The sequence below is a fragment of the Acromyrmex echinatior genome, chromosome 5 (genome assembly GCF_024713525.1).
Source record: "Acromyrmex echinatior isolate Ae372 chromosome 5, ASM2471352v2, whole genome shotgun sequence".
In the NCBI taxonomy this organism is placed as follows: domain Eukaryota; kingdom Metazoa; phylum Arthropoda; class Insecta; order Hymenoptera; family Formicidae; genus Acromyrmex; species Acromyrmex echinatior.
The window spans coordinates 360,398-373,360 of record NC_141856.1 but is presented as its reverse complement, the minus strand read 5'-3'; the positions used below and the strand labels follow the sequence as shown (position 1 = coordinate 373,360).

The window sequence follows — 12,963 nt, the reverse complement described above, 5'->3', positions numbered from 1 at the left end:
TGGGTTAGATGAGAAAGGTCCTAATCTATTTTCAGGACGACCGAGCACGCCACCGCCAGCAAAAAGGCTGACCACCGTGTGGCCTTCGTCGTACAACCCATACTCTCCGAAAAGGACAGAGAGACCACCTCAGCCGAGTGAGGAGAGGGTTGAGAGGCCCGAGCAGAAGCTACGTGGTGGCGAAAGTACAGGTGAGACTTGCATTCTCTCACCAGGCCCTCCCTGCTTTCCCGTTTCTTCTTCTAGTTAGCATATTCGTCGGCTGCCCTTTTTAAGCGCCTTTTCCGTTCGCGTCCTAGCATCAATCGACCTCGACCCATTCCTGCTTACGCGGCACCAATATTCTATTCTGGCTTCGGAAACAAGACGTACATGAACAGGCGACATTCATGCGCTATTCTGCACCATGCACCCGGATATGCAGGCCGTCGCGAGAATCATAAACCGCACGTATATTCCGAGATAAATTACCTCGGCGCACAGAATTTATCAATGACTGAGATAAGATAATGAGAATAGTTGTAGTAATATTAATTTAAATACATTATAAACACGAACTGAGAGAAATGTCTGTAGAGCTGCGAGACAGAAGTATACGAGTATAACATCTACCTTTCTCATATATAAGAGATTGAAATATATATCTCTGAGTGATTGGCTAACATATGATATATCTTTGCCTTTTTTTTAAGGATACGGTTATTTCGTATGTGCATATTCGTCGTATTCATAAGGCTGAAAAAGAGATATATCTCTGTCCGACAGTATTGACTGCATTTTATGTATACTGGCGAGATATATATACAGAGGAATGTGCCAGATATATACAGAGAAATATTTTAAAAGCAAATTTATCAAACTGGATCTGAAAGTGATCGTGCTCCAAATTTTTTTTAGCATAAATTACAATAATATTTTTTTAATACGAAAAATGAAAAAAATCTTTGTATTCAGGGAATTAAGACTTTGCACAAAACGATTTTGTAATTTATGCCAAGTATTTAAAAATGTAGATACAGAAAATAATTCTATTCCACAATCAAAATAATTATGTTATACGTATAGGACGTTCAAACATGATGAGCAATATAATACTGCATAGAATTTTGGCACCTATTCTAGTATTTATAGATAGTTTGAACGTTTTGATAGTCCATCAAAATTATTTTTTGATAATAATATTTAGCTCAATTTTTAAAGATTTCATTGAAACTGTTCTTTCTGTGCAGGAATATAAGAATAGATTTGCGATATTCTCTTAACAACATGCACAACTTGTATAAACTTTCTAATTTAAAGAGAATTTACGAGCTCTAAGCAGTAATTATCGTTGTACATCTCGTTCTGCTTCTCTCAGTGCCGTGATAAGATGCAGTCGTGACAAAGCTCGAATATATGAATAGGCGCTCCGATCGTTAACGAGATAACGAGCTTTAGCGAAATGGCCCGAAAAGCCATTTCGTTCCGCCGCTATTAAATTCAGCCCGGAAGCGTAGCGTGCCAGGACGGAAACCCTTAATAAGATGTTTACTCCTTAATGACTAATGTAGGCCATCATGATTATGCTAACTAGCAGTAAATAAAGCGCCACACTTATTTCTTATAATTTATTTATTTTATTTTATTTCATTCTCTCTTTTGTGATAATGATCATCATCAAGCAAAATTGTTTATAAGGAAATCATATATAGTACGAAATCAAAATGCGCAAAAAAAGAAACTGAATTATGGCAATTCGATTTTTACGCGTATAGCTTTGAAAATGCAGAGTATACTTTCGTAAACAATTTTTTTCATTTATTCTGTTTTGCTTAATTCTTCCAGTAAATTGAAAACTTCCTGGACCGAGTTGAATTTGCATTTCATAACAAAATCGGGGAATTGTTTGTGTTAGATTCGGTAAGATTAATCGCGCTTTCAAAATAAATCGCATCAGGTTAATTTCGCGAACACGAGAAAAAAAAATGATTTCGCGCAATACGGTATTCAGCGGCACAGTAACATGTCGTCATGTGCGCAGATATATTAAGCCAAGTAACGAACGTCAATTTTCATTGAAACATTTGTTACTTTGTTATTGCGATACGGCCACGCTCGCACCATCCATAACGAAATCTGTAGGGCGTTATTATATGGCAAATGCGTGTCAACTGTGAAGTATTGCATGTGTGTCCGCCATTTGTTTTCATTCATTAGAGGTTGTTAGCGGTATAATATTTTACTACATCAAGACACGGCTAAACGCTAAATCATGAAAATCTCGACGCAAGCGTCGTCATTTTTCTAAGATTAAAACTATGTATCAAAATCACTGCAATGTGATTTTGTCTACTACATTGACTAGTTTTTATTTTTAATATATGCTCTATTACTTTACAGAAATAATTAATGAGTTCAATAACAAAATAATTTTTTAATTCTTTTATAAAGAAATTGGAAATTTTATCAATTTATTGTTTAATTGGAAAGTCACTTAGAGAACCAATACTTTTACAAAAAGGTATGAATTGTAAAATATTATTTTATATGAATATTATTTAATATATTTCTTTTCCTTCTTACTATTCTACTATTCTTTACGAACCTTTTAACATGCGATTCTATCGAAAACAGGCAATAAAAAAGTTTTACACTAATTAAAATCTTTATTTTTTACAAATACTGTCATACTAGACAAGAAAAGTAAAATGCTCTAAAGAAATTATAAAAAAATAAGTGCCAATCAAAGGATTTCATCACAATTATCTGAAAGAAGTAAATAGAAATCAAACAAATATTAAATGAAATATAAGTAAGTACATACTTTAAGTAGCTTTTTATGACATATAAAAAACGAATGTGAAAGAGTTGACACTAAGTGTTCTTGGGTATTTATATGTATATTTAAATTCTTTATTTAAAGTAAAAAATAATTAATTAAACGTTTTGATCCCACACTTTTGGGTCATTCTCAATAAGTACAAAACGATGTCGAAGACGAAATTATGACATACAGAGTAAACTAATTTTCGCAGTCAATTATAATATTAATCGAGAAAGTCCTGTTGAGATTCATAAGAAGTCTGTGTCAATATCGTCGTAACAGTTTCGTTTTTGGCATCATTTTGTATTTGTTGAGATAATCCAAAAGTATAAGTTTGAAACTTTTAATTAATTCTTGTTTATTTTGAATAAAGAATTTAAATATACACGTAAACACCTATGAATACTTGGTAACTCTAATTCGCATAATTTATTTTTTATATGTCATAATAAGCTACTTAAAGTACCTATTTATTCGTTCAATATTGGTTTGGTTTTTATTTACTTTTTTCAGATAATTGTAATGAAATCCATATTTATAATGTTCTCAAAGACTACGATCCACTTGATGCCTACAAATGCTTCGAAGCATTTTTTTGATTGGTCAATTAATGAAATTCTTTCTTCTGATTGGTTAATCAAACTGCACTTGTAGCGCCGAGTGGACCACATTCATATACTAATAAATCGAAAAACAATATCAATAATATATGTACAAAGTTGTTAATAATAGTGATTTTAATTGGAATGTAAAATCCTAGATTGTTGTTTATATAACAAAAAATCACAACATTATAAAGTTACAATTTATGTTTCAGTTTGAAACTGTATTGCCATACATGAAAGTACAATATTAGAAATAAAACAGTTTAATCTTACATAACTCATGCTTTACATAGAAGTCACAAGTCACGTTGAATCGAAACGTGTTAGAATGATTGACTAACATATGAAATAAATTGTAGAGGAGTTTAAAAAAATGAAGTATGACAAATAGTCGATAATTCATATTTACATAAAGAACATGCTATTAATATAAAAAGCAGTCTCTTATAATAGAAACTCTTAAAATATATTTATTTCTATATTAATTATTTCATTATAATTATTTTACGAATCTTATATTGTAATAATGGAACTCGCTATAAAAAAAATTATAAAACTGCTATAAAAGATGTTATAAAAACTATACTTTATTAAGAATCAACTAATATCTACTATATGGAAGAAAAGATTTTGTTAGTGTTTAATGATTTAGTTAGATACAGACGGAAAATAATTCTGTTGGACCATCAAAATAATTATGTCAGAAACTCAAGCATGGCGAGCAATTTTTAGCAAAAAATGTTTATAATATTTTAGTAAAGCTTTCTTTGACCTGAACGTCCTACATAATTATTTTAATAGCCCAACAAAATTATTTTCAAATCTGTATATAATTAAATTTTTTATTAATGTAGTATATAAGATTAAGGACTGTAAGAACTGTGATGCGTCATATGTTGGACAAGCAGATGTGCCTTAAAATGTGCATAAGTAAACATAGGAATCATATTAACAGAAACACGATCCAACATTCGGTTATCACACAACATCGTATTTCATGAATTTGATTGGGATAACGTATATATTTTAGACAAAGAGCAAATTTTACATAAAAGATTGTTCTCAGAGATGATACATATTAAAAAACAAAAACTAGGCTTGAATCTACAAAACGATACACTTTCTCTCGATCCGTTATATATAGATCTATTTTCAAAGATGTAATGCTTCCAGTCTATATCGTTTGTTTAATAACTCTTAATTTTGTTTCATGTAAGTAAAGTTTGACATTAACTATTATTAACTTTTTATTTCATTCATAATTGTATTAGTAAATGGGACAGTCTAATCAAACATGTACAACAAACCTTATAGAAACAGTTCAATCTTGACAGTCATGTAAGTTTATTTTACCATATTTTTTGCGGATAACTTCATGTCATCAATTTAAAATATTTTTCAACTTCTTTTGATCATCGATTCAAGACAAAAAAATCTCTTTTCTTTTTTAGTAAACTTAGTAATTTGATGACCAAGATTAACTCGAATATCACTACCACAGTTTTTTCGTATTTTATACGTAAATAGTTTATGCGCTATCATTATTTTGTAATTAATAGTTTAAGTAAATTTCTATGTAAATTTCTTATTGAAGAGGATCTTGACCGTAAATTGAAACATATACGTTTTAATATTCACTTTGAAATGGATAAATAGTATAAAATACACACAAATAATCAAATTGTTGACTCAAATTGGCATTTTATTTATTTTTTAGATTTTTCTTTAGAGCATATTGATTATCTTGTTTTTAAAAATACTGTTTTTATAAATACTGTATTATAAGAAACACCATATGAAAATCCTTATCTTACAAGAGCATAAATATAGAGACTTGATGCAGAGTCAAAGTGCACACTCGTCGATGTGCGTGATGCATTCGAAAGAAGAAAGCTGGCGATAAAAACGCCACGCGCGCCGCTGTGGTTTCGCACCGAAGCGACGAAGTTCAACTTATTCATGCGCCGCTTTTGTACAACGCATTAAAGATGCAACAATGACCTGTATTTCTTACACGATAACGCCCACACTCTCGCAGCCGGTGGTCCGCACCGTATTTCACTACGTTTTTCCACGGCTCGCCGTTGTTGCCATCGCGTCTCCCTCGTGAATATTTAATCTAATAAAATAGTGAAATAAGTCTGCATGCCAGAAACATCGCGAAACACGTGCGCCAGTTTCCTTACGACCAGCTGCAGCTGCAACTGCGGTATCATCCTGCGCTGTAGTGTACGTACCAGCATTATTCCGTATCGGAGTTTTATACGAAAATCTCCATTCCGCTGACTGATTTCCGCAGATGCTTGTGTGGATCTTGCGTGGATTTATTAATAATGTAATTCAAATGAATCGATTTTTAATACTAATTTGTGGCGCACAATTAATTAATATTTGATATTACTTGTACAGGAAATAATGCCAATTTATATTACAGTAAAACACTCTCTCCGAGAGAGAAAGAGAGAGAGAAATAATAATACTATACATAATAATACTATATTTTAGCATTTCGAAGTTCAGGGTAAAGGTATCATAGTACATAATTAAATTCTATTGAAAATTTTATTTCCGTATTTATCACAGCAATTATACGAATGTCACGTGAAACATGCATTCATATATGTATAAATGTAATTTTAAATTTATTTGATATAATAAACATATTATAAATAAATTTTAATAAATTTTTACATAAAATATGAGCATAATAAATAACTTTTAAACAAATTCTATGTAATATATAAAAATATTGTATAATACTTCTTTTATCACTATATTTCTATTTAGAGCTTTTTTTTTATATTTTGGTATAATATAATCTATAATAATTTTAAAACACTTTGTTTTATAAGTGATTCTTTGCTTAAACTAAAGCTCTGAAACAATCTCTTTTTCAATACGCTCAAGCATTCAATAAATCAATTACCAAATTACAAAATCACTGCGTTTGCGACAACACGGCGACAAGAGACACGTAAATACACAGGTATGGAATGTGTTCTGACGCCGGCCTGAATAAATGCTAGTATCAGGTTCATGGTGATTAGCAAAGCGTCTACCCGCGATATCGACGTCGTCTAACGACGCTGTAGTATCGCATATCTACAGGGTGTGCCGATATTAACCTGGATGCGATATAGAAATCAATCCTCATTTCTTAACAATTAGTAAAGATTACACTAGAGAATGTCTCTCGATTATAAATATTCCCGTAACTGTATTAAATTCCCACAAGTTTGAATTAATTGTAACTTATTTAATACCGAATGAAAAAGCGCTTTTATTAATTATTCGCATGTTTAAATCGAGTTTGGAAAATTTATGAGATCTCCAATGGTTCCTAAGTCAGAAAATATCCCAATGTACTTTAAGATACGCAGAACTCCTAATTGGGGAAAGGGTCCCTAAGTGATGGAAAATGCGACAGAAGTTGGGTTGCACCCAGTGTACAACAATGCTCGCACAAGGATACGCATTCGTGCTCTCGTATCTGCTGTTCTGAAATATGCATGGGCATCCCTTAGTACGTTTAGGAGGAAATTACGTAGGAACAACACGCGCGGTCTCTATAGCATCCTGTTAATATTAAGCACGCCTCTCCCACATTATCCTCAGGTACTAGATACTACCGGGCGTAGCCACCTGCCAGTAGTCGTGCTTTTAGCTTAGCGCTCTCCAACACGAAGCTACGCATTACTGCGTCACAGCCAGGCTCGATCTATACGGATACTAGGAAAAAATTAAACTTCGATTACCGTGTACTCAGCTATCAAGGAATCTCGCGGAATAATTTTTATCCCGTTTAGAAATATCTTCCTTGATTACTTAAAATTCCATGTTCCATAAAAATTACGGTCAATTAAGCGAACTTTAATAATAAGCATGGTTGGAGCTTTTTAACTGCGGTTTCCGCGAAAATATTATATTCTTCTCGGTGATGACGGTTTTTAACGTAATATTTAATATTTTTTCAATTGGTTAGTTAGCTCGGTAATGTAAAATTGTAGTTATCCATGGTTTTAAATTAAGATCATTAGCATTTCAGAAAAATTAACAACACCCGTGTCGAGTATGAAGGTCTGAAAACGTGTTATTAAAACGATAATGAATTCCGAGAAATTTCTACAACTGCGAGCTGGGTGTGTCCCGTCGCATTTAGTTCTTGGTAATTTCATCCGTTAACTCATCTAGCTGTTATGACCGTATACTGTTAGATATCGAAGTAACTTAATCACTTGAATTAAATAACATTTTGTTATTCTTCAATAGGTCGTTGAACACTTTCATTTAAGAAATGTATTAATTTGACTCAAATTTAATTTATATTTTATTGACTAATTGTAAATACATACGTTAATATGTACACTTTATTTACTTTGAAACTAATCATAGAAATTGATTAATGGTTGAGTTACATTTCACACATCGAAATTATAACAAAATGTTATTTAACTCAAGGATTCGGATTGCTCCTTTAACATTCAACAGTGTAGCCTTCCTAATTAATCATAAATCTTTAATTAATAAAACAATCGAACATATTTTTTTTCATTATACAAAGTTCTGAAGAGATCGATCGCATGACACTTAATCGACCGTGCCTTAATCTAGGATCCCCGCGTACACGCAAAGCATCCTTTAAGGAAGACTTTAATTAAGTAGTTTCGTGCAGGAAGTCTCTAAATAACGTCGTGCAGATTGGACGATTTAGCAACGTCAAGTCTGGGCTGCATAAAACGGAACTAAATGTGCAATGCGTGTCATGAGCTTTTACTCTGTAAAACAGGGTCGCGTAGGAACTGAACGAAGGAAAAGATAAAAGTCTCCTCTCCGAAGACAGATGGCTTGCATTAAAACCATTTTATTCGAATGACTTTTGTTTAAACGATTCGCGAGACGTGCGCGTGTATTGCCGCAGATAGATTTTCGCGCATGGCGGAGAAACGATCGCGAAAATATTATTCCTCGGGAGTTGTATTTTATTTATTCGCGCGAACGACGAATAAAACTGTTTCTTTAGTTTTGCATCTTGAAATTTTCTTTCTCGTTATCCGCAAGACACGATGGAATTTTCATAAGGATGTTCTCCGCCGCAGGCGATCCTATATATCAATAAACGACGATGCGTTTAGGTATATAGGAATGGCAAAATTTAATTAGACTTTTTACTCATTCTTTAAAGTTTTTCCTAGTTACAATTTTTGCGTTTCGTATCTAATAACGTGTCTTCGGTAACCTCGCGTTTTATGGAAACAGCCTGCTATTAAGGACGTTGCGAACGCATGCACGGCGTATGTTTTCTCGCATTCCTGGCAAATGCAGTTTCGTTCCAATTCCTGCCTGTAGTTCTCTCGATAATGCCGTTTGACGAGCGGTTTATGCCGTTAATAGCAGTCCCGCATTGTTTCTCTCGATTCCGAGGAATTTCCAGAATACTCGCCGTTTGCATGAATGGCCTTTTAAAACGAGCTTCTGCGCGCGTTTATGTATATATTTACTCTAAAAATACATGCTGATCAAGTAACACTCGATGCACTTTAAAAAATAGTCTTTGTGGAAAATTAAAAGTTATGTTTATTATTATGTGTACAGCTAATAGTAATAAATAATAAATAATAAATAATAATATTTTACACCCTACTAATAATTATTAAACACTCAATAAGATTTACATACTTTGTCCTTTATTTTAAAACACAATTTAAAAAATTAAGTTGCTCAAAGAAGAGAAAAAATTACTTGTCAACTGGAAAGAAAATTATTGACTCCTTTCAAATAATATCAGCAATGAAAATATATTCTTAACGTGATTAAATTTCATTTTTGTTTCATAACCCTATTTAAAGAATCATTCTTTTTTAATTAATATGGACGATTCTTTTTAAACTACCATTTTTAAGTTGTGATGATTCTGATAATTTTTTAATAAAGTTAAGTTTGTTCACTTTTGATAATTGATATAATAATATGGTATTTATTCAATTTATGCAAAGAGAAAAATCTGTAGCTACATCTAATACTTATTTCTAGAAGAATAATTTAATAATTGCTGTCATTAATTTTGCCTCTAAAAATCTTGAACAATTAAGTTAATTAATTAAGCATATGATTTTTAACATTTTAATAAAACGGTGAGGTGTTTAATTTAAAAAATCTAATTTTTTGAGTCGTCATTTTTTAAACAAGGAAGCGATTACATTTGATTGCTTCAATCTTTGCACTCTTAATAATGGCGTGATAGTCATAAAAAAGATGACACGACTCAAAACGTATGTATGTGCCGTGTATTTCAAAGATGCAATTAAATATTGATTCCCATCGTATAAATTTATTCATTTATGATGTCATTGTTAGTGTCGTTCGATAAGTGATAAATTGTTAACCAGCTCAGCGCGTGAAGAACGTTAATCTTCGAATCGTTTCTACAGCATTTCGCGTTGCATTCGCGTTCCATCAAATTTCCCTATTGTCACTTTCTTTAGCTCTCGCGTAATTCTAAAGGTTTCCCAGGGACTGTTGCATCGAATTGAAACGGCGCATATATATGTATATATATATGTCGACTCAATGCGCAAAATCGAGAAACGTAGGAATATCTCGCGGCTATGTTTTTGTGAAATTTAATTATCCGTAACGCGTCGCCATTGCTGTTTTGCAAATATGTGCCAACAGGACGCTACTTAATAACGCCCGTTAATCAGACTGTTATATTATACAATAATAATTTGTTTTACTACGCAGTTTGCCGTGAAATTAATTATGCATTCTTCACTCGCTATTTCTATTTCTAATTACTGTTTGTGTTTGTTTGTGGAAAAATAATTTAACCAACAAATTTATGATAATACTATGTGAAAATTGAAAGATAATGCATAGTAGAGAGAGAGAGAGAGAGAGAGAGATTGAGTCAACTTGTTTTGTTTAAAGCTATAGGCAAGATAAGAAAAAAGATTCTTAATTCTTCTCATGTAACTGATATTAGAAACAATAGCATGATTGGAAATATTAAACACCTTTTAATACTCTCACGCCTAGAAAGCTGATCGTAACCTCGTAAAGACAAGGTGTGGAGTTGAGAGTTTAAACAATCTTCGATCAACGGAGCTGATACCATGGAACGACCAAAGTCCTGGGAAATCCTTTGCTATCCCAAAGGACTCAACTTTGTTTCTAAACTCCACCCTTCCGTGTAGCTAATCGTCAAGACTTAGCGTCAGCCTAAGCCTATTAAATCAAACATCGGGAGCAAATCTTACTTTTCGAAGTAAAATAGTTTCACAAATATATTGTATATACAGTGAGAGCAAAAAATATTCGTACAAGGAAATTTTTTATAAAAAAATATCTTATTTGTAGAAAGTAAACATTAATTAGTAATTCTTTTACAATGAATACATTCTGTTCTAACATAAACAAACGAATTTCGCATGTATTTCTGATTTTAGAAGCTAAATTTCTCGACTGTACGAATACTTTTTGAGTATCTAAACAATACAATTTTTAATTTTCGCTTTTTTTAGATATATTTTCTTTAATTAATACACTTAATATCTTTTTGATATAATATAATTTTAAAACATACAGTCGATTTTATTCTTTATGAATAAATTGTTAATTACCTTGCAAGAAATAGTCGTCAATTAAATGTCGAATCGATGTCAAATTGGTGTTGAAATCATCGTATCGACTCGACATCAGTTCGATGACTCATTTTTCACTTGATAATATTTACTTTTTAAAAATAAAATTTTTTAAAAAAATATTTTCTCCGTACGAATACTTTTTTTGTACTCACTGTATATGTATGTGTATATAAAGAATATTAAATGCCAAGTTTATTTGCTGTACAAGACAATTATTAGGATTTTTAATTCTTGGATGTGAGTGTAAACATTTATGTATATTTAATATATATATGTGATATTTATATCACCCCCCCCCTTCCCCAGAATAGAAAAGTAGAATTGAAAATCCTAAATAACAACCTGCAGCAAATAGACATGACACCTAATATTTTTAAACATAAATGATTTTAAATAATAAAAATAATTTATGTAAGTTTTTTTTAGAGTCTTGAAGTTATATCACTTATTTGCTACAATACGACACCCGAAAAACTAGTTTAAATATTTTGAATCATTAAGAATTTGTAATATTAATTTAAAAATGCAATTTTGATGAAGGGGAGACTGGGGTCAGTTGACTATAGAGGTAAGTAGAATAATCGAGGCTACGTTAAAAACAAAACACGCGAGACACGCGTAAATGTATCTGAGCACGCAGCAGCGACTGCCATTAAGTCTGCAGTAACATTTTGTTGCGAACATATCTGATAAAAGTTATGCCACAATTTTAAAAAATCGTACACCTAAGTAAATATTTTTATTTTTAAAGTTTTCATTTTACAATCGTATATGATTGTCTGAGATATTTGATTTTTACTTAGATAGTAAGTGTAGTTCTTACTTAATAAAATCCAACAGATTTTTTTGTTTATGTATTTTTGTTATCATATATTGTTAATGTTTTTAAAAAATGAACGGATAACGATAGTAGATCTACTAGACTAACCATAGCATGGAACTGTATGACTCATTTAGTGACGACTCTTATAGTACTTACTCAAAATTTTATTCCTTTAAAGAGATTTTCCTCAGTGATAAATGTTATAAGTTTAGTTCCCTCATGTCTCGAAAACTAGGCTCATTCGATGTGTTTTTGCAAATGAACAAATTTTGCAAAAAAAAGTATTGTTTATCCTGCGAAGCGAATGTTTATATTTAAAATATATTTTTATAAAAGTTTTACTAATATGTAACCAAAGATGTAGCTTGAAATACATTAATCTTTATTTTAATAATCTTAGTTGAATCAAATGGAATGCATTAGAAAAATACATTTTTTTTCATATTAATATTTTTTAATTTCCTCTTATTATTAAAATATTATTAAGTAGTCAAATGTGTGTAGTACAATTGGTGTCGAATTCATTTTTTCGATAAGTCTCTTAATTTCGTTTGTAAAAATACGAAACTGAAAAATGAGTCTATTAGCCCCGGTCTTCCCTATTAACCGATTATGGATCACAAAATATGTTCTTTTAAAATATATTCTTTTTTACGTTTGCGTTTTTTTTTGCAAGCAATTAAAAAATAACAATTGTTGTAGCAAAGTGAGCAATATAATGCGAAGTATATGAAGAATTTTTTTGGATATTCTGTAAAGTATTGTAAATATGCGCCATTACATCTTTTGTTATAGCAAATGCATAAGTTACTCGCTTCGATCCATGCCTAAAAATTGGATGGAACGCTTTTAACCTTCCCATCGTGGAACTTTACGCCGCCCATAAAATCTGCTGCGCCGTTCGACAGCTAAATTATGCGCATATATATCGATCAACAACGCGTACGCGCTAATACTTCATACAAACACAAGTTATAGAGCGTAAAACTTCGACGTCTGTATTGACGGTACGCGTGAATGCATTTGTTATCGAATCGTCGGATCGGAATGAGAATGATCGCTGATGGATGGATAATGGAATATTTAACC

At 31.6% G+C, this 12,963-nt stretch overlaps 1 protein-coding gene across 5 annotated transcripts in view; it reads left to right on the top strand.

The window, feature by feature from the left end:
• Positions 1–12,963, top strand: part of LOC105152147 (lachesin) — a 554,769-nt gene that overhangs the window by 472,591 nt on the left and 69,215 nt on the right. For 4 of the 5 annotated variants that reach the window (XM_087406661.1, XM_087406660.1, XM_087406659.1 and 1 more), the window contains one exon: positions 36–191. The exons of the other annotated variant lie outside the window; for it this stretch is intronic. In XM_087406661.1, the coding sequence (XP_087262787.1) occupies positions 36–191 (156 nt within the window). The remainder of the gene's footprint in view (positions 1–35; positions 192–12,963) is intronic. 5 annotated transcript variants of the gene reach the window in all.